Source organism: Sitodiplosis mosellana, unplaced genomic scaffold (genome assembly GCF_009176505.1).
Source record: "Sitodiplosis mosellana isolate CC-2019 unplaced genomic scaffold, AAFC_SMos_1.0 Smas_scaffold_5062, whole genome shotgun sequence".
Lineage (NCBI taxonomy): Eukaryota > Metazoa > Arthropoda > Insecta > Diptera > Cecidomyiidae > Sitodiplosis > Sitodiplosis mosellana.
Window position 1 is genome coordinate 4,262 of NW_022600304.1, and position 25,045 is coordinate 29,306.

A 25,045-nucleotide genomic window follows, 5' to 3' on the forward strand; every position below is an offset into this window, starting at 1 on the left:
CAAACGGCAATTCGAACGTATTGAGGCAATACAAAAACCAAATCATTGGAAAAGAAAAAAACGTTCGGCAATACAACAACAATTATTGCTAGTAATAGCACTAATTTCTCATAAAAAACATGAAATTAATTCCAAAGAAAGCGAAGATAAACAACTTTGCTTAAGATAGCAATAAAAAAAACTTAGCTTCTTTCAAGCTCCTACTAATTACTAATTACGAATTAGCGGTCAAATTATCTTCTTTGGGATGAATTTTTATTCACTAAGGCTTAAGAAATATATCTTTTCTTCCAATTTTTTTATGATAATTTCTTTATGGTGACGAACTGGCCTTGAAGTTTCGATCATTCGAAATCTTGGGCCATGTGTAATCGCTGGCTTTGCGCAGACCGAAAGTTGAATTTTGACTCACAGTGTCATTGTTTTGATGTATTTCGTGATGTTAACATTCATACAAGAATTAAGTAAACTAAGCATGAATTGCATTTTGCTAAAAGAATTTTATCCTATCAAAATCGATTCGAAAATTTATTGAAGTAAATTCATGATTTCTTCGTAACTTTTCCCTTTTGTTTCTGGCATGTAAAAAATGATGAATATTGCGCTAGCCAAACAAACAGCAGAAAAAATGAACAATGTTCCATGGAATCCGAATGTATCCGTCAAAAGTGGCAAATACTTGATCATGGCATATGAAGACGACCATAAAATTGCCATACAAAATGAAGTGCCAAAGTTTTTCAACTTTTCCGGGAGGATTTCGGAGATCACTAGGAAAGGTAAGGTCAACACGGCCCACGAAGCAATGAAGATTACAAATGAAAAGCTCACAATTGGAATCCAATTGACCGATTCGACATCATAGCCGGATGTTTTTAACATCATATAGACACCCAAAGTGATTGATCCGCATGCAATTCCAATTGTTGAAACTGCAAACAAAAACTGGAGGGAAAGAATACTTTCATTATTATCAAATGATGATGAGAAAAGATAATAATTGAATTATGAAAACAAACTTTACCTTTCGTCCAGCTCGATCGACGAGTGCACTAGCTACGTATGAGCCCAACAATTGAATAACTCCCACAACAATAGCGGACATATTGGGTGACATATTCGAGCCAGCTTCTTTAAAAATATTCGCCGTGTATTGTAACATGGCAAAACATCCACACAGTTGATTAAGTGCTGCTAAAACAATGCCAATTATCATCGCCTTTTTACCCGATCCAGTCATCAAATCAGAACACTTCAATGAATTGTTAGTTGTTTTGTTTGGGCTGTTTCCCTCAAGAGAACTTCTCAATTTATTCATTTCCGTTTGAAGCACTTCATAATCAGTGTCTCCTTTCAAATTTTGATAAAATCGAATTGATTTTTCAGCCTCCTAACAAAATGTTGTCCTCATTGAGAATTTTTTTTTAGAATCAATAAGTTTTTGTTAACACATACAGATATTTTGTTCTGTTTCATAAGGAATAGTGGTGTTTCCGGGAAGGAAAAAAGTAAAACAAAGCACAATGCTGCCGAGGCAATTACAAATTTTGGTGTAATTGTGAAGTCGAAATAGTTGCCGAGAGTAAAAGCAATCAATATTCCGATATTACCGCTTAAAACCAATGTTGAGCCCAAAACCCCTCGAACACTGAAATTTTCACACTTAATTCATTTGTCACATTAATTATTGTAATCAAGTAGATACACTCACCGATCGACCGCAATTTCAGACAAGAACAATGGGACTATGGTATAGATTCCGCCGCCAAAAAATCCATTCTGGAAATATCCATTCTCTTAATATATCCCCTCAATCGTTTTTCTAAAATTCTTACCAATAATCTCGCTGCATATAAATAATAAACATTTTGAGCGAACCAAATGAGCGTCCAACTGATCTAAAAATGGATTTTCACATATTCTTTGGAAATATTCAACAACAAAAATGATGTTATTCTACTTACAATGGCTGGGAGTGTCAGAAACAGTAGTGGAATTTTGCGACCAAATTTGTTTGTAATGAAACCAAAGACAATATTTCCAATCAACCCTCCGATACATATAAGTGAAGCAACATATGATGCTTCGTCCATTGTAATTTTTCCAGATGGTAACGGTGTTTCATCTGACATTAGCAAAATTATGCTAGGACTGGCCCAGCCGCACGTTACACCATAACACATCAGAAAAATATTCACTATTCATTCGAATCAGTAGGGAAAAAAACGATTTTCTTTGAATTTTGAACACAAAAAAAGTTATTTTCTTCAAAATTACCCACTAATGCAGCAAAATACTGATATTTGGCACTTTGTTCGTGCCCAATTGATTGTTTCGTCATTTTGAATCACTTCAAATCAAAATTTCAGCCGATAATGGCATTCCTCACGGATTGTTTCGATATTATACTCTTGAATGTGCAGTTTTATCTCTAAGTTCATGCAAATAAAACATTTGCAGAAAAGAGCTGCTGTTGTCATAAATCCCTCAAAATGAATTCTACTTGTCATCTATGGTATTTGCCGCTTCTAACGAACTGAAAACCTTATTTGTTACCTAATACATGACATTATCTCTGGCATGAAACGAAATACTTTGAATCTCAAATAAGTGAAGCTGAAGCACAGGTTTGATTTATGACACTATCTTATGTACGTTAAGAATTGCATACACAGTGATGTGGCTTTATTCGATCTTGAATTCAAACTCATGCTAGAATAAATAATAGAAATGTACGTTCTACATTTTGTTTCAAACCCAATGTTTTTACAAATTCCATTTAAACTGTAGCACTTATACTTTTGACATTGAAAAAAGGATTACACAGAAGGCTTTGCAAAACAAATTAGACAATCATTTTAGACACAAAAAAAACAAGACACGTCTCTACTGAGATAAGATTTTCTGGTAGAAATAAAAATTGGTACGACGTTAAAAAGACAACAACAACAACAACAACAACAACAACAACAATAAACATTCAAAAACCATTAAAAAGACACACGCTATAAATATAAATATTCGATAAAAAAAAATCCGTGAAATCGGTCAGAAATAGTTGAGCTGAACACAAATGTTGAAAAACGTATGACTTGCACCAAAGCATGAATAATGTCAAAGTGTACATAAAGAGAGAACGATAGTGTATTTGAAGCAATGTGCTATAGTGTCTCTGTTCATTATATCAATCACTTTCATTTATCTAGGTAGGTGGTGATCGTCATAAATCAAACACAAAACAGCAGAGCCGCGAATTGAAAAAGTAGACAAACAATCGCTACAGACACAAACAAACGAACATTCAATTTTATGTTTATAGATTTTATTCTTCTAAATTCGATAAGTATAAAATGAGGTAAAATCGTGGAGAAAAACTAACATAATTTTTCCGTAAATTTATGGCTTTTCAACGCTCAGATCGTTTCATTTGACTTTGATCCAATTATAAAAAGAGCAATCTTAAATGCAATCAATGAAACTTCATCAATTGATTTAACATTTGTGAGTTGTCTTTTGGAATGAATGATTCATTTCCGTTTTCTTTTCGTTGCCGACTGGAGATTGGTATCATCGTCATCATCATCAGAGCTCTCTGAGTCGATAAAAGTGTCCAAATCTTCGTCTGGTTTTCTTCCAACTTCGGCATCTTTTTCGACTTCGTAATGCTCAAACATGCTTTTGTACCACCAACAAGTTTCAGCGAGTATGGCATCAGGTGTTTTCTTTCCTTTGTACCTAAAATGGCAAAACGATGTGTTTCAAAATGACATAAAACCTCTGATATCTATGAGTTGAACACAAATGTCTTGTGTCTAACTCTTACCTTAATTCGAATGGCATTGCGGTTCGATGATGTCGTTGATCTTGCCCAACTGATTCGGTCGACAACTGTTGGCTGAAGAACAGCAAATGGTGATGAACGTAATGAATATTAAGCGACATGTCAACGCCACAATTACAGAAGGAAGTCAGCATTTGCTTCACGGAGTTTTCGTAATTTTGAGAGCGATTTCCGGCCAACATTCCCTTGATTATCTCTTTTATAGCTTGCCATGCATCATATTCATTGTCTATTAAAACCTCATCGAATTCTTCACGTCGCAATAATTCCCGTATTTCGGGACCACTCAAAATACCTCGCTTTAATTGGATTAGACTGTGTTTTGGAAAAATGCGGATCAAACATCGATATGCGTAATCTCGTTTGGCAACAGCGGCCAAGAAATTTTTCACGATTCCAAGCATAATTTCAAGTAGCGGCGACTGTATGTTTTCAGGTGAAACAAGAGCATCACGGGTTACTGTTGTATCTTTGAATTCCCTTTCCCATTCACTACGGTTTGTCCAGATGCGATCGTAAGGATTTCCGCAACAACTAGCGCTCCAATCACACATAAAACATATGGAGCCTACAAAACGCACCAAGCCCGACAGCACAGCCACTGTGTTTAGTTCACAGGATATGAGCCACTGGTGTTGATTGTATTTGATAAAGTTCAAAATTTCTTTTATTTTGTCGTAGAAATCACTGACATCCGGACTATATGCAACTGGAACTGATGGTTTCGAATTCGATTTATGTAACAACACCAACTTCAAGGTCGACTTTGAGATGTCTATGGACAATCGCCACTCATCCTTTTCATATTGTATACCCATCGATTCCATCAACTTTTCTACGTCATTGCAGTACGCGAAGGTTTTTTCGTCATTCAGAGTGAAGCACTTTTGAATTTCTGCTTCACAATTTCGGTATGTCTGTTGTTTGGTGTCATTCGCCATCAAATTATTCTCTTTCAAAAATGAAACAAGTGTCTTCGTTTTTTGGTCACATAGTCTCAACTTTGCGATGAGTTGATCTAATTCATCATGCGTTATAAGAACTGGATTTGGTGTTGATTTTGTTGAACCACCAGGGAATTTCCCACTGCGACGATGAGTTTTCGACATTTTTAACACTTAATGTACTGTTTATCCAATGTTATGATTTAATTTCGTTTAATGTTGTAAACTCAATTCCAAAGTGTTGTATTTTTGCGATTCTCACACGTTCAAATGACTAGTGGCATGAAAAATAACAAACCAAATGACAAGCAATACTGAACTATAAACGACGTAATAAGTATATGTGAGTATAATGCGACGAACAAGTGTGAGCGCGCGAATATTTTTGAGTTTACTGCACACTCATAGTGTGTTAGAGTGAGGTACTCATAGCGTCACGTCGAGCGGAACATGTATTTCGACTACTCTAGCACGTAATGTTCAGCCGCATTATAATGCATTGTTTTGTTTTATTCATATTCGCAGAAGACAAACAAGGCTAGTTCAGCACAACTGAACCGTCATCAAACAGCAGCTCAAATATGAGTGCCAAGTAATATTGTGAACGCACCACACATGTCTTTGAAAACGAACCACTTTTTGCATTACGTTCAACTCATGATGCATTCACAATATTTTCACACAATGAAATGAAATCATGTATGGGCTGCTAGCTTTGTACTGAACCAATCTCGTACAAGCTTTGAAAATAAACAGTAAAAATTCACACTCAATAGTGGGTATGTTTGACAATTTCAACGAGAGGCACACATTTATGCCATTGAAAGAGACAAAATATTTACGGATTTCTATCGATTTATAGTTTTGTTTTAATTTATGAGATGAAAAATATCTAAAATTTCGCATTAATCTACGTCTCAACTGACGAAAAATCAAAAATAAATTTTTTTTATTCACATTTTCCTTTAAATCGGTTGTATTATTTGTATTTTTTTTGCCGGGATAGCAGTTTAATTCGCATCAAAAATATAATGTCTTCTTGGAAGATTCTTTAATCTCATGTTCTAGTGCGTCATGTTTTGTTGTTAATTACCATAGATTTTACATACTTTTGTGTATCTAGTCAATGGCGATGCTTTATATCAATTGAAGCAATAAATGTGAATGGATAAAAATGAACTGATTGACGTAAAGAACTAAAAACATGTTCTTAATTTAGAAGCTAAAGCGATTATTTGAAATAATTTTGAAATTGTCAATTTTATATCTTTCTACTTCTCTATGTATTTCAGAACGAACAGGAAATATCAGAAAATTATTGAACAGAAGTGAGTGAAATATATTTTACCTTTGAATTTTAAATTAAAATGACAATAAACTAAAAACTGAATTAGAGAGAGCGAATTATATGCTTGTAGTCCAAACTTTTCCGCATGCGTTACTTTTTTTTGTTAACAAACTTAAAATAAGAGAGCGTTAGAGTTCTGTATGTAGTTCTTAAAGATTGTTGTTTCCATTCCCCAGAAAGTAATTATTACCACTGCATTTAGCAAATTAATTCAGTTTGATCTGAATCTTTGAACGAAGCAGTGATCGTTGAGTGTGAATTAAGAATGTTAAGCGAAATTTCACTGCAATAGATTTTTGTCTATCAGCGAGAAGGGACAGGGACATACTTTTCTATCGAAAAATATATTTGAAATATTGTCAACAAAATAAATACCGCAAGAATGTATTCGAACTGAGCTTGCGAGCATGATTGTACAAAAAATTTGTTGAGTACAGCGTTTAATATTACCAAATTGTGAATGAAAATGAGATAAAATGTTGTTATTTTGGGATTATTTACTGGGTGGTAATTTCACTTGGGTGGCAATTTAGTCATTTCCTCAGCTGGTTTCTTTATAAACTTACCCAGAATATATCATCTTTGGATGACTATACACATTTCTTGGATGTGCAGATGCACTAAGATTTATGGGCAAAAATAATGAAGATATTTTTCGCATTTCCTTATGGTTTGAAAAAAATGTTAAGAGATTACAAATTTTTCGACCTAATTAATATCATTAATATTCACTATTTATAAATTATTTATTAAACAAAAAATGAATCCATTTCCAACTGTTAAAATTGTATGAAAATTTCACAGAAATTATGGATGTGCTGAAAGATATTCTCTTTAAAACCAAAATCCCGTTTGTTTGTTGGCTCGGACCAAAGAGCTTCTTTGTCATTGACCGCCCAGATGACATCCAAACGGTCATGAACTACATCGATGGCTGCATCGAAAAAAAGGACACAAGTTTTTCAATCGTAGCATTGGACTTCTCACAGCCCCAGGTGGGCAATGTATTTGTTTCAGACTGGCGCACGGTTTCAAATCCTGGGAGGGGGTAAATTTGATTTATCCCGCATTTCCCCTTTTTCCGATAAAACCGTAATATGAAGGTTTTCAAGTTTGTTTGAATTGACTTTGTTTTCCTGCAGTAGAAACTAAAACTTTTCTCTTTTCACGAAACCATTTTATGTCCAGTTTTTGAGCTGAATAAAATATTTATATGTTTTTCAGAGCAAAGTAATCAATTGATTATTGCATTTTTCCTTAATTCCTGAATATTAATATTAATTTCAATGAATTCGGTTACGTATATATACGAGCTTTAGCTGCTAATCTATACATCCATACATCCGTAAACCTCCCAATCGACCATACCACATGAAATTAGCCAAAATTCACAAGGACCTTCAGAATTGGCTAAGACGTTGCATGGAAGTTGTGTTTGGCTAAAAACTCAGGAAACCAATTTTTTTTTCTCCAGGGTCGTATACGATCGTGTACTTTTCTCTATGTGAAAACAATCGATCACGATTAAAAGGATCGTGCACTTTGAAAATAGTACCTAATTTTTTTAAAATCGTGAATCCTTCAATTTTATTACAGTATAACACACACGAGTGATCTTAAGTTCGAAATGTAGTAGTTAAAAGGGAAATAAAAATAACATGAAATGCAAAATAAGTATTATAATTCTTCGTTTTCATTCCCCAGAAAGTTTATTATAATCGTTGACATTTCGAGAAACTAATTTAGTTTGTTATGACTTATGAATTACCAACAGTCTTCCATAAAAAAAACCATTTGAAATCAGAAAAATATATATTCCGTTCAGTTTGGACGTGCGAATGACGTGTTGACTGAAGCATTTATTGCTGAATTGTGATTGTGAAAAGATGTTACTGTTTCAATATGATTTACTGGTCGCATTGGCAGTGATTTCACTTTGGTGGCCGCTAAGTTATTTGCTCAGTTGGTTTCTTCACAAACGAAGAGTGTCCAAACTTATCCGGAACATACCTTCGCTGGATGACCATCCGTTTCTTGGAAGTGCACTTCGATTTATGGGCAAAAATAATGAAGGTAATTTACGCGTTTACCTTCATTCTTTGGAAAAAGAGTGTTGCTCGGTTGGAAATTCTCATAGTTTGACTTATTGGAATTTTTTTTAGTAATCCGTAAGTTTTTATTCAAAACGATTTCAATTTAAATCCGTATCGCTCTACAGTTGTTCTCATTTGAAATTTGTAAAAAGTAGAATATTGATTCATTTGCTGAGCCTGAAATATGTAAAATTGAAAAAATGATATAATAACACAGTGCCACACACTTTTTGCGTCTCTCCCGATCTTATTATTTTCTTCTAGGGCACTTAAATATGAGCTCAAATCAATCTTAAAAACCGGGAGGCTGCAACATTGACTTCTTTCCATACTAATTTGACGTTTGTCAGTGGTGAACGATTTTACAGCGCCATCTGCACATATTTGACTATTCAAAGTGAACTAGCTGTCATCAGTATCGATGAGTTATCGATGCTCAATTTTGGGTCATAAACGGCACATTTGAAATTTTCAATGTACCGTTTACGACCCAAAATAAATTGAGCATCGATGACTCAACGATACTGATGACAGCTAGTTCACATTGAATAGTCAAATATGTGCAGATGGCGCTTTTTGTGTTTGAAGCGCAACGTTGCAGCTGCCCGTTAAAAACCATATTTTATGGTGTTTAATTTTTTTCTAGGCCCTACCCCAAGAAAAAACGTCATTTTTCAGATTTTTTTCTCAACATTATGGGTTATAACTCCAAAATTTTCAGACAAATCCATATTAGTGCAAAGCCTAGGGGGAAAATCATTTTTTTCATTTTTTATATCCGCACGCATCAAGTAATAACTTAGAAATTCAATGGTATGCATGTAAATCCGAAATATCCATGCATACTCAACAATATTCATCTTGAACGACAAATGAATATTACTGAATATACATCTAGATATCGGCCATTCCACACGAAATCAGGGAATAGTTGCAATGTGAGGTCGCCGAATTGGCTGAAAATTGGCTTGGCGTCAAACGAATGGTTGAAATCTGCTTACAAAATCACATTTGTGGCATAGAAAACCCACCTATAATGGGCTGTCATGATTCTATTTCCACGTAATTTTTGACGGAAAATCGATTGGGACTTATCTCAATCCTGTCTGATGGTTCTAAAAGGTCGAAAAATGACCCTGCTTCAGAGGATGTTTTCAACTCGCAATAAAAACACTTTTTTTGCTTCAAAAATTCCCTATTCTGCATTCAATCGTGAATGACTTTTATTTTCCAGCGTAACAAATGAAAATATACCAATTTGCTTACCATTTGGGCTCAATTCAGCGTTTTATATGTAAAATCTCCATTTTGAGTGATTTTTTCGATGCCAAAGTCGATTTGAGACCAAAATACAACAAAATGGGTGTTTGATTGTTCACAGGCCGCCATTATTTTCGAAAATTGATAGGAGTTTTCTAACGTAAAATTATCGAATTACGCAAATTTAAGATACCTCCCATACAAAATGACCGTTTTTCAGAACAATTTCTACATAAAACGCTGAATTGAGCCCAAATGGTAAGCAAATTGGTATATTTTCATTTGTTACGCTGGAAAATAGAAGTCATTCACGATTGAATGCAGAATAGGGAATTTTTGAAGCAAAAAAAGTGTTTTTATTGCGAGTTGAAAACATCCTCTGAAGCAGGGTCATTTTGCGACCTTTTAGAACCATCAGACAGGATTGAGATAAGTCTCAATCGATTTTCCGTCAAAAATTACGTGGAAATAGAATCATGACAGCCCATTATGGGTGGGTTTTCTATGCCACAAATGTGATTTTGTAAGCAGATTTCAACCATTCGTTTGTTCTATGAAGAAAAGTCAGTTTCGGACAAAATTTATAGGTAAACCGATGTGGAAAAGGTCGTTTTTCATGTATTTTGACGAAAAATAGCAGTTTTCTCATATCAAAATGTCGTTAGAGGCCATTTTCGACCATTTCTCCCACAAAAACGGTGAAAAATGACATATGATTCACCTGCCGAGGCCAAATACAAAAAATTGAATGGTTGTTACACGAAATTTTATTTTCGCATCTGAAGCGACGTAACATGGGCTATCTTTTGACGCAAAAAAAACATGCCAAAAAAACCCCACTATTTTGAGATATTTAACATTTTATACTTTGAACCCATTTTTGGAGGTTCCAATGGGGCCATAGAGGATAGGTTACTAGGCGGATTTTGTAGCCCCATCAATTTCCTTTCCAACGGTGCCATAGGTTTGGCAATGTGTCAACTACTTCACAGTTAGATTTTAGTTGGCGCAAACCCTTTTTTTCGATTTTTTCAATTTTTCCAAAAATTCACACTGGGTTAACTCAGAAAGGCGGGCCACTTTTAGGCCTGAGATTTTGGTTTTCTCTTTTTCTATCGGAAACAAGACTCCAAGCGAATTTTCAGCCAATTCGGCGACCTCACATTGCAACTCTTCCCTGATTTCGTGTGGAATGGCCGATATGTGAAATTTACGTGTATACGTATGAAAAATAAAAATAATAGTGAATCAAACGTTCAACCGTAAATTTGAACGATTTTGGTAGATAACGGTGAATATTGGAACATTTTTTGACATTACAGTCTAATGAATATTGTTAAATATACATAGATATTTGAGATTAACGTGCATACCAGTAAATTTGTGCAGATTGTATAGTAAAAAAATGTTCCAATATTCACCGTAATCCACCAAAATTTTTCAAAAGTGGTTCAAATTATCGGTTGAAGGTTTGATTCACTATTATTTTTATTTTTTCAGAGTTATTTGCGTTCTGCAAAATCGCGTGAAGCCCCTAGTGCAAAGCTTATTCAAAAGAAGATCCAAGGCAACCGAAAATATTTATTTAAATAAAAAATATTTAAATAAATATTTTGGCCATTTTTGAAAATAAATAAATATTTCCCAATTTTCGAGTTTTTCGTAAATATTTTAAGGTTTTTGACGTCTTTTCAGAAATATTTTTGAGTATTTTTCAAGCAATGATAAATATTTTAGATGTAGGTAGCATAAATTTTGCAATAGGACATGAGTCATATTTCAAGGCAAAACATTGCAAATGCACTTTGCACGTCTCTACATGACTTTGCAAATCGAAGATAATGGAATTATATCGAATTGTCTCACTTATAGTCGATCAAAACCAAAAGTTGCAATTCTGCAATATGTGCTATTTCGACAGTATTCAGTGTATACATTACTGTGTAGACGTTTACAAATTTTATTCATCAGCTGATCGAACGATCGCCTGCATTTGCAAATGTGTAGTCATCGAATAATATGTAAATAACGCTCTCGCGCACTAATAACTAATTGATTCGAACGACTCGATTTGGCACTTTGAATTTCTTTCTCATTTGGAGACTGAAATAGACGCGTTCAAATTTGCTCCAATTACGTCAACCGATGTCGAACGTTCATTTTCCATGTACAATAGGGGTGATCAATTTTTAAGAGCAAATGGATTCAAAATTTAATAGTGCGGGATCGATAGATCATGAGGAGAGATGAAAATTTTGTTCTGGCACTTTTTTTATATTTAGTGCCTGGTGTCACCCCGGCTTTTTTTAGAAAATCACCTGAAAAATGACAATTTTTCGACATATTATCGCAATTTGCTCCAAATGTGATGCATAAACATACCGTTTTTTGGTAGTAATTTAGTAGCGCGTAGAAAATTACGTTGAATAGGATCGATTTACAGCGAGTTTTCAGGATATTTAAAAAAATAGTGTCAATTTGCCAAAAATCGCCGAAATTTGTCATTTTTCTGTATATTTGCCCACTTATGGTGATCCAGTTCACTATAAATCAATCTGAAAACACCTTTATTCGACTCAACTTGTTCCGAGCTATCGATATGACATCATATTTTAACTCAAAATGTGCATCTGGACATTGATAGAGCAACAAATATATTTGTTGCTCCTAGAAATACACTTTTTGGATAGATGTCTTAGCAAAAAGTTTTTTTTTTCAAAAAAAAATTGGGAATCTACTCAAACAGAAGCTCTTAAGAATGATTTTTGAGGTACCTCCCGAACAAAAAAATGATATTTCCATAGCAAAATGCATGAAAAACGTAACTTTTGTTCGGGAGGTACCTCAAAAAGCCAATTTTCAGAGTTTTTGTCGGCAGAACGTCATGCGGTCTGGACGTCATCGTGTCTCAGACACAATGTCCTTTTTTTATGCGCATTCGTGTCTGATTTCTTCAGACACGGCGACGTGAAAGTTTCAGACACAACGTCGTTTTTTTTATGCGCGAAATGCGTTGCCGTGTCTCAGACACCACAACGCGAATGCAGTCCCACAGCGAACCACCTCAAAATTGGAAAATTACAACAGAGTTTTAGGTGAAAATTTTGTAAATAAGGCTCATTTTTTCAATTTTGTGCATGATATTCGATCGGAAGAACTGTGAGATGTCACAGTTTTTCGAGATCATCTGGATATAGCTCGTCGATATGAACCAAAGTCAATGGTTCTTCACTGCATATGGTAATCATTCATAACCAAGGTATACCTTCATAAAAAAGTGAGAAAATATATTTCCTTTCTGTCATTTTCATTTAATTATTTCTTTCATTTATTTACTTTTGAAATTCCAAGCTAAAATCAGCCTTCATAAAAGGATTACAAAATTTATTTCTCTCATTTCCATTTACATTTAACTATTTCATTCACATATTTACTTTTAAAATTCCAAACTAAAATCAGCATTCATAAAAGGATTACAAAAAAGTTTGGGGATTCAGCGTAATGAGTCACTTATCCCCTTTTATTCTGAATTAGTGCCTGAGACCAAATGACGCAAAAACGTCAGACCAGGTAACGGTAAAAAACCGTCGTAGTGTCTCAGACCCCTTGTCGTCTGATAACACAATATTTTGTCAGACCCCTTGTCGCATTATTTTACGACATCGTGTCTCAGACCGTATGACATCCAGACCGCATGACATGTTGCCGATTTTGTCTGGTAAGACTCCCCATATTTTCGGGGAAAAATAACTTTGCACAAAGACACTCACCCTAAAAGGCCTATTCTTAAGGATTTTTTGGCCAAAAATCGATTTTCTGAGAGTTGAAATCGAACCAACCGAATATGCGGCTAGAAATATATGAAAACATCATTCGACTTGGTCATGTAGGTACTTAAATGTTCGTAAGGGATCATACTAGATGTTCAAAGGTAACAAAGGCAGAAATTGTTTGCTCAATGGGGTGGGGTGATTTAGCCGTGAAACTGAAGCTCATGGTCGTGATTTGCACAATTTGGTCCCAGAAAATCGTACTTTTTGACACAAAAATCACACAAACCTGTAACAAATGAAACTAGAAATCGATCTAAAATTGGGTGGATATAGACACATTTTTGTAAGGATTTTGGCTAAAATTCGAATTTTTAGGCGACATAATTAAAAAAAATGGCCAAATTTGAGGAGATTTTCATATATTTGTTGCTCTATCAATGTCCAGAGGCACATTTTGAGTTAAAATATGATGTCATATCGATAGCTCGGAACAAGTTGAGTCGGATAAAGGTGTTTTATAGTGAACTGGATTTTTGGCAAATTGACACTATTTTTTTTAAATATCCTGAAAAAAATCGCTGTGAATCGATCCTATTCAACGTAATTTTCTACGAGCTACTAAATTACAACCAAAAAACGGTATGTTTATGCATCACATTTGGAGCAAATTGCGATAATATATCGAAAAATGGTCATTTTTCAGGTGATTTTCTAAAAAAGGCCGGGGTGACACCAGGTACTAAATATAAAAAAAGTGCCAGAACAAAATTTTCATCTCTCCTCATGATCTATCGATCCCGCACTATTAAATTTTGAATCCATTTTTTCTTAAAAATTGATCACCCCTAATATACAAGAATGTTTTGCGTGACAATCGACGTTCATTCCTTTTAGAAAATTTAGCTAAACACGTTATCATTTTCTGTAAAAACTTCGAATAATACTTAACTGTCGAAAATGTCAAGAAATATTCAAAATATAAGGTTTTTTCCACTTATTTTTATCGTAAATATTTTCAGCTTATTTTTAGTTTATCGTAAATATTTCGATATTTTTTCGTGCATAAATAAATAAATATTTTGACTTTTTTCGTAAATGTTTTCGGTTGCCCCGAAGATAATATTACGAGCATTTTGATATCACATTCATTAAAATCGGTCAAGTAGTTCTCGAGGTATGGGTCAAAACGTGTGCGCTACTAGTGGAAACAAGACCGCAGAGCTTCGCTTCACTCCGCTCTGCGTTCTTGAGTTGTTGGTTACTTAATCTATTTTGTTGTTTCACAACAAACTATTTTTTGGCGCACTACATGAAATGTATTTCATCAAAGTAACTTTGAAGTAATATATTTATTTGCAAAATCAATTACAAGATCTTGGTTTAATCTATTTTTTGAAATACACTGCGTTTGGGTTAAATTAAATAAATAATATGAGCATAGAAGAAAAAGACTCACAGAAAATATTATACGAAAAATTAATGTAATTTTTAAACAACATTTTATAAAAAAAATTTGATTGGCGCTTTGAGATATTATGTACTTATTTGTCGTTAGTGCACCTGTTTTAAATTAAATAAAAAATATGAGCATAAAATTCAAATTCACCATAGTTTGTTTCATCACTCAAAAAGTATTAAGAAAAAAAACTAATCAGATTAGTAGCTCTACATTTCATGTAGTGCTAAAATACACCAAAAGTCCATAAAATCGCCATGCTTTAGCACATTATTATTGTAGCTAGCATCTATACGAACAGTTTTTTGGTCATCAAAATCTGTGGTGTGGTTCGCGCACAATCCGTGTTTGAGTGATGTGGTAAAATCGCAAGTTCAAGGATTTTTGCAAAGATAAAAGTTGCCAAAACCACACAACCGTTAATGCGATCGTCATGAAACTTTCCAATTCTTATTTTTTCATCAAAATATCGAATCGTGTTTGATTGGGAATCAATCGGATGCAAAATATGGGTACCTCCCGTACAAAAATGTTCGATTTTCGTTCAAAAATCGACCTATTTTGTTCGGCAGCGAAATGTGTTTCAAGCTGAAAGTTGTACAAAAGTATAAGAGTATGCTTTTTTAATGAAAATTGCATTCGACACCAATTTTGAAGCAATCAAAAGTGAAGATAAACATAGGTGCCGAACAAAATAGGTAGGTTGCACTGTGTAATTGTATGAAAATTTTACAGAATTGATGGAAGTGCTGGAAGATATTCCTTCCAAAACCAAGATCCCGTTCGTATTTTGGCTGGGACCCAAGAGTTTTTTGGTCATTGATCATCCAGATGACATCCAAACGGTCATGAACTCCAATGGATGCATGGAAAAAGGTTACATTTACAACTTTTTCAATCGTGGCACTGCATTGTTCGCAGCCCCAGGTATACAATATATTTTTACTGTCCAAAATATAAACGTTACATATTTAGTACAATACAAGAATTCTAACCCTTTAGACAATTTGAATTGGTCAATAAAAAGCATATTTGACATTAAACATACTGTTGGGGAATTATTTCCTACGGAATTGGAGTATTTTCTTTCATTTTCACCCTTTTTAACAGCTCACGTTCATAAGCGACAACGTAAACAACTATCTTCGTCTTTCAACAATCAGGTTAATTGGTCATTTCTGCCGATTTTCAATCAAAAATCCAATTTATTCATTCGAAATGTTGGTCGACACATTGACAAGGGTCATTTTGACGTTATGCATTTGACTTCGGCCTACACTTTGGATACAGTTTGTGGTAAAGGAGTTAAATTTAAAATTCTAAACGCAATCTATTTTTTCACTCATTCGAATATACTTTCAGCAACGGTGTTGGGAACTCACATGAAAATTCAGGACGGTGAAAATACTGATTATATGGAAGCTTTTTCTGAGTAAGCAAAAATTCTTAACTTATGCAACAAATTAAGGTGACTTGACTGTTTCTATTCAACAGATGGCTCTCAGCTGTTGCCCGGAGAATGGCTAATGTGTTTTTGTATCCGGATTTTATTTACAAATTGACTCAGGCCTATCGCATCGAATGTGATTGGCTTACTCGGTCTGAGATCATGCCGAATAAGGTAGGATTGATACAAACTTACTAGCTCAATGCTCAAAGAAATATCCCCTTTCCAACCCATTCCAAGGTGATCGACCAAAAAATGTCGCAGCTCAAAGAAAGCAATAGTAATGATCCAATCATTGAAAAAGATGATGATGATGATGACGAAGACGATCAGAAGTATGAAAAGCCCCAAATTTTTATCGATCGACTCTTGAAATTGTACAGCAAGGGAATCGTTACCGATCAAGAAATTCGAGATGAAGTGAACTTGATAATATTCGCTGGTCATGATACATCTGCCTTTACAATTGCGATGGCAATTTTCTTATTAGCAATTCACCCAAAAATCGAAAAACGAGTCATGAAAGAATTGAATGAAGTGTTGGGCGATCAACCAGTTGATGCTGACTTGACAATGGAACAGGTCAATCAATTGACTTATCTGGAACAAGTCATCAAAGAAACATTGCGATTGTATCCGGCCGTACCGATTTTACTACGACACTGTACTGAAGATACAAAATTAGCTAATTGTGTGGTTCCAGCTGGCACTGAAGTTGTGATTTCAATTATGACAGTCCATCGCCGCAAGGACATTTGGGGTGATGATGCTGATGAATTCAATCCCGATCACTTCAGCAGAGAGTCGAAACGCAGTCCATACGCATTCATGGCATTCAGTAATGGTACTCGATATTGTGTGGGACAAAAGTTTGCCTTCATTTCAGTCAAAATCATTCTGGCTAAATTGTTCCGCAAATATCGAATCTCCACACACTTAGGAATGGACGACATCAAATTTAGACTTGAAGTCACGTGTAAACCAGCCAATGGCATTATGGTGGAAATTGAAGAACGAACATAATTTTAATCAATTGAAAGTTGAAACATCAATACAATATTATTTTGCACAATTTTTTACTTACCGCTTGTGCTAAAATAGTTATATTTTCCAAAGTGAAATAGTCAATTGTAAACAACAACTGCTATTTTAACATGAGAAATAGAAATTTTTCAGAATCCAAAATCTTCATCAATTTGCACATTTGATAAAGTCACATAAAAGTGATTAAATGATCATTCAAAATCTTAATTCATACCAAAATGCAAATAAAAAATGAAGAAAAACGTAAAACTTACTTTCAATCAAAGCCATTAAAAACGTTCGCACGCCGATTCGAAGGCTACAATTAGAAAAGAAGTGTGAAAATGTGTGAATTTCACATTTATGAATGAATTTCAAAATCGTTGTCTTTCATTCGCACTTAATATGACATGTCTAATTGAGTAGGTACGGTTTCAATATTCGAAACTTTCACAATAACATTTAAACGCAGCACAAAAGCAGACACTCCAAATGAATCGTTGGTAAGAAAGAAACTGGTTTTGGTTGTGTTTTATATCAATCACAAGTTCAAGGTAATTTAAATACACAATTTTTTTTATTCGGCCAAAAAGAACATAAAGAACATGGTTTTTATTACTTTTACTTTGTTTTTTATCTCTCTTTTGACGCAATGTTGTGAAGGCCCTGGCTGAGCTCGTTTAATAAAAAAAAACATTTCATTTTGAGTATTACGTAATCAGATGCAACTAGTTATCAGTTCGTCGTTCCACTCGCACCATATTTCCGCGAACATTTTTCAATGTAATTTCGTAGCGCATGCGTACGTCACTCATTTTGAGGTTGGTTGTGAAGCGATAGTTCCGCAGCAAAGTGGCCAAAATTACTTTCATTGCGATGTACGAATATCGCATTCCGATACAGTTTCTTGGGCCCAAGCTAAATGGTGCATATGCGTGTGGGTTTCGGTTTTTTACTTCGTCTGGATGGAATCGATCGGGATTGAATTCGTTGGCCGTTGGGCCCCAAATATCTTCACGGCGATGCATTGTGTACAGATTTACAATGACCGTTGTGTCGCGTGGAATTGTACAATCTCGGATTTTTGTGTCTTCACGGCACCAACGTAATATATAGGGCGCAACTGGATTGAGACGAAGGGTTTCGCGTAGGATTTGCTCTATGAATTCCAATTTGGTAACGTGCTCGTAGGTGATCTTTTCATCACATGGCGCATCTTGGAACACTCGATCAACTTCAACAAATGCTCGTTCTTGATATTCGGGATGAATCGCCAACAACAAAAGGGCATAGGACAAAGTTAATGAGGCGGTGTCATTGCCGGCAAAAATCTGAAAATGATATTGATTTATATTTTCAGTTTTCAAATCCGATTTTTCTTCTTAAATTTTGCTACTTTATTAAATGAACCTATCTCATCTTGGATTATCACCATTTCATTAAATTGGTTTTTATCATCAGTTTCTAGGCAGTTAAATTGGGAAACATGAAGCAAAACTTGAAACACGTTATCTGTTGCAGATATTTACCATCAAATAAACTTGATCTCGAATATTTTTGTCGTCGATCAATCCCTTGTTGTACAGTTTAAACAGTTGTCGTAAGAAAATTTGTGGGCTCTCATAGCAACGATCTTCATCCTCATCATCGATTTCTGGTGTGGTATCGGCACTTCCAATCGGATTTTCGCGGAAATATTCCTGCTTTTGTGCTTCAATCACCTGAGAAATTCGATATAAAGTAGATAGTTCGTCAGTGTGAATAATTCCAATCAAATTGATTCGATATCACTAACTGTGTCTCAAACTTTCGTAAACCAAATTGAAGTAAATGACATTCCATGTCAGAATGGTTCATTTTGAATGACTCACGACTGATTCACAAATGAATCAACCAATTCAACCAAACACTTACTCTACATGGCAAACGCTCAGCAATTTCCGTGTATCTACGATCCTGTTGATACAGCGGCGAATTTTTGTAAATGAAGTCAAAGTGATAGAAGAAATTGAATGTTCGCTTTGCAACACCGGCCAAATAACTGAAAATGAGAACTATGAAATTTGCATCACTTAACAAATGTCTGGGTTGATCTTACTTGCCCAAAGCCTCAACGTAGTCGGCATTCTTTCCATTTTGCGCTTCTATGTCAGCTCCCATTGTGGTGGCTGTGAACATTTGAAAAGTATCATTTTTTTTTTCAGGAGAAAAAGTAAAGGAAAATTCGTTTTAGAGCTAAATCCAAGCACAAAGTAAAGTCTTGAAAAACTTACCGCATACCATCTCCAGTGCACAGGTATGAACCATTGGCGTTATATCAAAATAATCGTCATCAATCTTTTCTCCCAAGTTTCGAACTAAATACTTGACTTTTTCGCAAAAAATCGGAACAAATGACTGAAGAATCTTCAAGTTGAAGGTTGTGTTGAGGATTTTGCGGTGCGGTTTCCAGACTCTTACTGAAATTGATGCATGAAGGTGTTATATTTAAATAGTTAAAAAAAATGGGAATCTGTTAATCTCTAACTCTCTCTCTTCTCTTTGTAAAAAAAATCCCATCTGACAAAATTGCTCATCGGTCAATGACTATTTGCCGATTTTCTAAGCAATAAACGCACCTGGTGCAGTGAACAAAGATGCACCCATGTTGAAAAATTTGTAAACGAATGCTTTTTCCATGCACGATTTCGAGGTCAGCACAGTGTATGCATCATCTGGATGATCGATGACCATCACCAAAGCTCCAGCAAACCAAGCGTAAAATGGCGTGTTCATTTGTTCCATAAACTCCACCGCTTCTTTCATCATTTCTATTGGGGTTTCAAGAACATTTTTGATTAATTTAAATTATTTTTACGTGTTAGTATCACTGCTATTTTTGTCATTTTAAATTTTTGTGTGCACATGTATATTTTAGTTGCGGATCATTGTCATGAGTTTTTCATCATGAACTATCCAAGAAACTGTTTTGAATTTCAACTTCTTGAATTTGCACAGTTCTACTAAATTCGCTTAGGTTATTCCTACCTTCGCTGCTTTTGCCAAAGAATCGAAGGCCACTTCCAATGATTGGATATTCCTTTGGTGATGATAAGTGTTCAACATATTTTAAAATGCGTTGCTTGCGTCGATTGAACTTGATAAAAAACCGAGCTATGGAATAAACGCAAAAAATTGCGCATCCCAGTAGAAGCCAAACTGTTAAATACATTGTGAATTTTATGTTAACACATTTATTTTCATCAAAATACTCTTTTTAACCAAATGGTCCAAATCGCAGCAAAATTTGTTCGAAAAGATTTAGTAAACACTCAACAATTGTTCACATCGAACTAAGCCGGTGCTCAATCAAAACGATTTTAATGATTGACACGGATTTGTGTTTTGTTTTTGTCAGATGGAATCTTTTACTATGGATTTAATTTAATTTGCACGTTGCCCCATTTCTTCATTTTGTTCTCATAATATTGAAAACGAAATCGTTCCCTCTCTCTTTTCTAATGAGTCAATGGGTTTCTCATACATCGTAATTCAATTTAAGCAACTTAATTCAATTAACACCATTTGAAATAAACAACACATTGCATTGGGTATTGGAATCAAGCTGAAACTATGCGGCGATATACAGATTGACTTTTTTCGATATCGTATTAATATTCCGATATCGCATTAATTTAATGTTATTAAAATATTAATAACAAAAAATGTTATTACTTTAGTGTTAGTGTTAATAACCAATGACATTAATGTAACATTAACGTTAATGCGACGATTAATACGATATTTATGTTATTAATAATATGATTTTTTTGCATTAATAATGCGATTTTTTACTTTTCCGCAAACTTTGTTTGTATGGAAAAGTATTGGTTTTACTAGCCAGAATTTCATGACATCTCCTCTTTCGGACCACTATAACGTCGCGCCAAACTTCAAAAAGCACATATCTGTACGCTAGGCAATGTAGATGGGATCAAATCCTATCGATCAAGACCTATTTGCATCCAAAAATACTTTGTTTACTATGAAAAATGTGCAAAATTGCGATGTGTAAGAGCCAAAAGTTTTGGCATGTCGGGAAAAAGCTTCGGATTGATTTTGAGCCCATTCTGATTTACCAAATTTGTACCATAAGCCTCCGACTGATGACCTGAAAATACAGATTTAAGGATACTAAAATATTATATGTTATGTTATTAACATAACGGGAAAACATGGTTATTAATATAGTTATTAACATAAATTTTGGGCAAAATTTCAATTATGTTATAATTATTAACATAATTTCGGGTGAAAATTTTGTTATGTTTGAAACACTAACATAATTTCGACGCAAAATTATATTATGTTTGAAGTACTAACATAATTTCGATGCGAATTATATTATGTTCGAAAAACATAACATAATCCAGGTTATTAATATGTTTGACCGGTACTAACATATTTTCAAAACATAACGCACATTTCGACGGAAAATGGGGTTTCCAGCGGTTTTATTGAAAATTTTCATGTTTTTTTCGTGTTTTTTTTTCATGTCATTCGTCATTTCTATATATATAAATGAGTGAGTGAAATGTTACATTTTTTTCTTTTCGTCCACGGTCAAAATTCAATTTAATTTTTCATTTTTCAATTCAACAGTAACAACAATAACAATAGCAATTTCAAAAAAAAAAAGAGAAAGAAATAACAAACGAGAACGGAAAAGAGTCATATTTGTTTGTTCGATGTTCGGATTCCGATTCCGAATCCAATTTAAATTTCATATTTCATATATATATGCGCTTAATTTCAGCCGACTCGTCGTTCACATTACTGTCATTGTTCACACGGACAACATTTCCATTTCCAGGTGCAGACGCACTTCGAACAGGACCAGTTGTCGTAGCCGATGGAATTGTGTTTGAGTTATGACTGACAACGGGTCTAGTGGTGGTGGTTGTAGCGGTGGCAGTGGTGGTGGCGGTGGCGGTGCTGGCTGTGGATGTGGACGACGATGATGACGAATTTGTGGTTGGAGTTTGGGTGGGCGCCGATTGCGATTCTACTGTTTTGATTATTTTCGCTCTTTTGGGCGTTGATCCATCACCGATGCGCTTTCGTTTTGAAATTTGACTCGAAGTTCCACTGGCACGTGCAAAAGCATTTTCAGAAATTTGCCATTGTTGATGTTCTCGTCGATTCATTTTTTTTATTGCGATTGGAATGTGCCAATGTCAATGTGCGCAGTAAATTCAACACAAATCACAGAACAAAAAGTAAAACGAACAACAAAGAAAAAAAAATTTCGCGCTGTTTCAAGTTGAAAAAAGAACAAACAACAAACAAACGAAAACTGTTTTGTTCTTTTGCTTCAATCCTTCAATGTTCAATAGAGAATCAATTGCAACAAAATGAGCAACGAACAACCGCACACTTCACAATAAGCAAACTTGACAGCATTTATTGCGACGCAATAGAATGTTCCCGAAGCGTCTTTCTTCTTCTTCTTCTTTTTCATTTTCTTCGTGAGTCGTGAGTTGTCATTTGTTGCATGCTGTTTGCTGTATGTGTATGTGTTTAGTTTTTAGCTCGGTTTTTAGTACAAGTCAAGTGTCAAAGTCATATACAAAAGTCAGAAGAAACAAAAAGTGTGTGTTTGAGTGTTTGTATCGTTCTCGTTCTTTGTTCTTGTGTGTTTTAAAAAATCGCAGAAAAACATGAAAAAACATTACAAAACATGAAGAAAAAACACGAAAATACATGATAAATCGTGAAATGTTGTGAAAAAACATGAAAAAACATGACAAATTTGTGAAAAGTGGTCGAAAACAAATTTGCCGCAAAAATGTATGAAAATATGTTGAGAATATGTTATAATGCGATATAATTTTCCCGAATTATGTTAATAAAATTTTATAACGACATAATTTTCCCGAATTATGTTAATAAAATTTTATAACGACATAATTTGGTCGGAAATTATGTTAATAAAATATTATATCGATATAATTTAGTCGGAAATTATGTTTATAATATTTTCGGAAGATATAAATATGTTTTGATTATGTTATGTTTTTTTTAAAACATATTTTTTTTTGCATTATAACATATTCATAACATATCGAAAATTTAAATCTGTACCTGAAAACGCTTGTAAAATGACACTTTTGTATGAAAAATCACCCAAAAAGCCATTTTTTAGGGTTTTGGTCAAGGCAAACTGATGTTTTTTTGCAAAAATAATGGGAACCTTCGAACAACCAAGCACCTACTTGCCCATAAATTTGGTCGAAAACCGACATTTCTTGAAATTTTTGAACTTCTGTTCGAAAATGACATTTTTATATGGAAAATGGTCAAAATAGTTATTTTTAAAGCTCAGAAGTGCTATGAAAAGAGTTTTCATTGAAATTTTGGTTAAATACTAAGCGTGAGGTAAACCAAATTGCCGCGGAGCGGAAAAGTTTGGATTACGTATGTAATTCGTTTTATTTGTTATTAATATCGTAAAATTTTGTTATTAATAATGCCAAAAATATCGTACCAATTGTAAAATATCGTTTATAACAGAGCCTGATATTAACGGTAGAGAAAAAAATGTTTTTCACCAGAAAAATTCGCCCGTCACTCTCCGTTTATTCAGAATTTCTTCGAAATCCAAACAACCGTTTTTCTCTTAATGTTAATAATTATTAGAATATTAATGCCGGGAAATCTGTACGGCGATAAATGGATATTAATGATACACGATTGAAAGTGATGTCAAAAACAGTTTAGCCTCATTTTGAAATGGTCGCTTCCGATTTTAAATGCCACAGTTGATAAAATAGCTAAAAGTTATGACTTTTCGACCCTTTTGACTTGTCTTGAAAAATAATCTGAATGACAAAAAATGCATATCAGATGAAAAACCTCTAGACGAGGTTAAAATGGAGTGACGCTCCTGTGCGTGGATTTAGCACTCAAAATGACTGATATCATTTTGAGTGACGCTAGGACGCTGTATTATCACTACATACGAGGTTCAAAAGTATTTTTCGCATTCACTATTGTGAAAATTTACTCACAATAAGGAAAAATATCTATAAAATAATGGGAGCCTTCAAACAACCGAACATCTACTTGCCCATAAATTTGGTCCAAAATCGACATTTCCTGAAATTTTCCTCGAAAAGTAGACTTTTATATGAAAAATCACACAGAAAGCCATTTTTTAGGGTTTTGGTCAAAGCAGACTGATGTTTTTTTGCAAAAATAATGGGAGCCTTCAAACAACCGAACACCTGCTTGCCCATAAATTTGGTCCAAAATCAACATTTCTTGAAATTTTTAAAATTTTGTTCGAAAATGACACTTTTGTATGGAAAATGGTCGAAATAGTTATATTTTAAGGTCAAAAATGCTATGAAAAAAAGGGTCCATTGAAGTTTTGGTTAAACATTAAGCGAGAGCTAAACTAAATCGCTGCGGAGCGGAAAAGTTTGGATTACGTATGTAATTCGTTTTATTTTATTTATAGAGATAAAAAGAAGCTTTTTGGATGCAATTTTTTATTTCTAAACACCAGTTTATTTTTTAAGGTAGCCAAAATAAGATTTTCTAAAGACCGTTCTATTTTTTTTTGCAAATAATTTCATTTTTTCTAGATGACAATTTATTATTTTCGGCTGTATAATTTTTTCGGAGATCGTTTTCATTTATTTTTTGGACACCATTTCTTTTTTTTTCAGTACACTTTTAATTATTTTTCGCTATCATTTCATTTTTATTGGTGACAGTTTTCAATTATTTTTTGGAGATCATTTCATTATTTTTAGAAATTCATTCCCATTTTTTGGAGATCATTTCATTAAAAATAAATACCAAAAGTCACCTTCC

The 25,045-nt window shown here is 34.2% G+C and overlaps 4 protein-coding genes across 4 annotated transcripts; 1 reads left to right on the forward strand and 3 right to left on the reverse strand.

Moving 5' to 3' along the window:
- Positions 1-410: 410 nt before the first annotated feature.
- LOC129572474 (facilitated trehalose transporter Tret1-like) lies at positions 411-2,474 on the reverse strand. The gene is made up of 7 exons (XM_055452438.1): positions 2,278-2,474; positions 1,965-2,197; positions 1,836-1,898; positions 1,712-1,779; positions 1,456-1,648; positions 1,025-1,390; positions 411-945 (listed from the first exon to the last, which is right to left on the reverse strand). Exons 1-7 carry the CDS (start codon positions 2,339-2,341, stop codon positions 529-531), a joined length of 1,404 nt encoding a protein of 467 aa, XP_055308413.1. The 5' UTR covers positions 2,342-2,474; the 3' UTR covers positions 411-528.
- An 826-nt stretch (positions 2,475-3,300) lies between these two features.
- Positions 3,301-5,109, reverse strand: LOC129572473 (uncharacterized). The gene is made up of 2 exons (XM_055452437.1): positions 3,824-5,109; positions 3,301-3,735 (listed from the first exon to the last, which is right to left on the reverse strand). Exons 1-2 carry the CDS (start codon positions 4,948-4,950, stop codon positions 3,528-3,530), a joined length of 1,335 nt encoding a protein of 444 aa, XP_055308412.1. The 5' UTR covers positions 4,951-5,109; the 3' UTR covers positions 3,301-3,527.
- A 2,847-nt stretch (positions 5,110-7,956) lies between these two features.
- LOC129572477 (cytochrome P450 4c21-like) lies at positions 7,957-17,455 on the forward strand. Its single transcript, XM_055452440.1, has 6 exons — positions 7,957-8,206; positions 15,451-15,642; positions 15,826-16,011; positions 16,078-16,147; positions 16,210-16,336; positions 16,403-17,455. The coding sequence occupies exons 1-6, from the start codon at positions 8,020-8,022 to the stop codon at positions 17,183-17,185; spliced, it is 1,545 nt and encodes a 514-aa protein (XP_055308415.1). The 5' UTR covers positions 7,957-8,019; the 3' UTR covers positions 17,186-17,455.
- A 378-nt stretch (positions 17,456-17,833) lies between these two features.
- LOC129572475 (cytochrome P450 4c21-like) lies at positions 17,834-20,466 on the reverse strand. The gene is made up of 7 exons (XM_055452439.1): positions 20,213-20,466; positions 19,804-19,995; positions 19,459-19,644; positions 19,284-19,353; positions 19,100-19,226; positions 18,715-18,906; positions 17,834-18,516 (listed from the first exon to the last, which is right to left on the reverse strand). Exons 1-7 carry the CDS (start codon positions 20,394-20,396, stop codon positions 17,914-17,916), a joined length of 1,554 nt encoding a protein of 517 aa, XP_055308414.1. The 5' UTR covers positions 20,397-20,466; the 3' UTR covers positions 17,834-17,913.
- Positions 20,467-25,045: the final 4,579 nt, after the last annotated feature.

Coding starts and splice junctions, on each gene's coding strand:
- LOC129572474 (XM_055452438.1), bottom strand. CDS start 2,341: ATGACGAAACAATCAATTGGGCACGAACAAAGTGCCAAATATCAGTAT. Junction 1,780..1,835: donor TATATGCAGCGAGATTATTG/GTAAGAATTTTA, acceptor GGATATTTCCAG/AATGGATTTTTTGGCGGCGG. Junction 1,391..1,455: donor TGAAACAGAACAAAATATCT/GTATGTGTTAAC, acceptor ACATTTTGTTAG/GAGGCTGAAAAATCAATTCG.
- LOC129572473 (XM_055452437.1), bottom strand. CDS start 4,950: ATGTCGAAAACTCATCGTCGCAGTGGGAAATTCCCTGGTGGTTCAACA. Junction 3,736..3,823: donor GCAATGCCATTCGAATTAAG/GTAAGAGTTAGA, acceptor TTGCCATTTTAG/GTACAAAGGAAAGAAAACAC.
- LOC129572477 (XM_055452440.1), top strand. CDS start 8,020: ATGTTACTGTTTCAATATGATTTACTGGTCGCATTGGCAGTGATTTCA. Junction 8,207..15,450: donor TATGGGCAAAAATAATGAAG/GTAATTTACGCG, acceptor AAAATTTTACAG/AATTGATGGAAGTGCTGGAA. Junction 16,148..16,209: donor TATATGGAAGCTTTTTCTGA/GTAAGCAAAAAT, acceptor TCTATTCAACAG/ATGGCTCTCAGCTGTTGCCC.
- LOC129572475 (XM_055452439.1), bottom strand. CDS start 20,396: ATGTATTTAACAGTTTGGCTTCTACTGGGATGCGCAATTTTTTGCGTT. Junction 19,645..19,803: donor ATCTTTGTTCACTGCACCAG/GTGCGTTTATTG, acceptor CATCAATTTCAG/TAAGAGTCTGGAAACCGCAC. Junction 19,227..19,283: donor TACGTTGAGGCTTTGGGCAA/GTAAGATCAACC, acceptor TCTCATTTTCAG/TTATTTGGCCGGTGTTGCAA.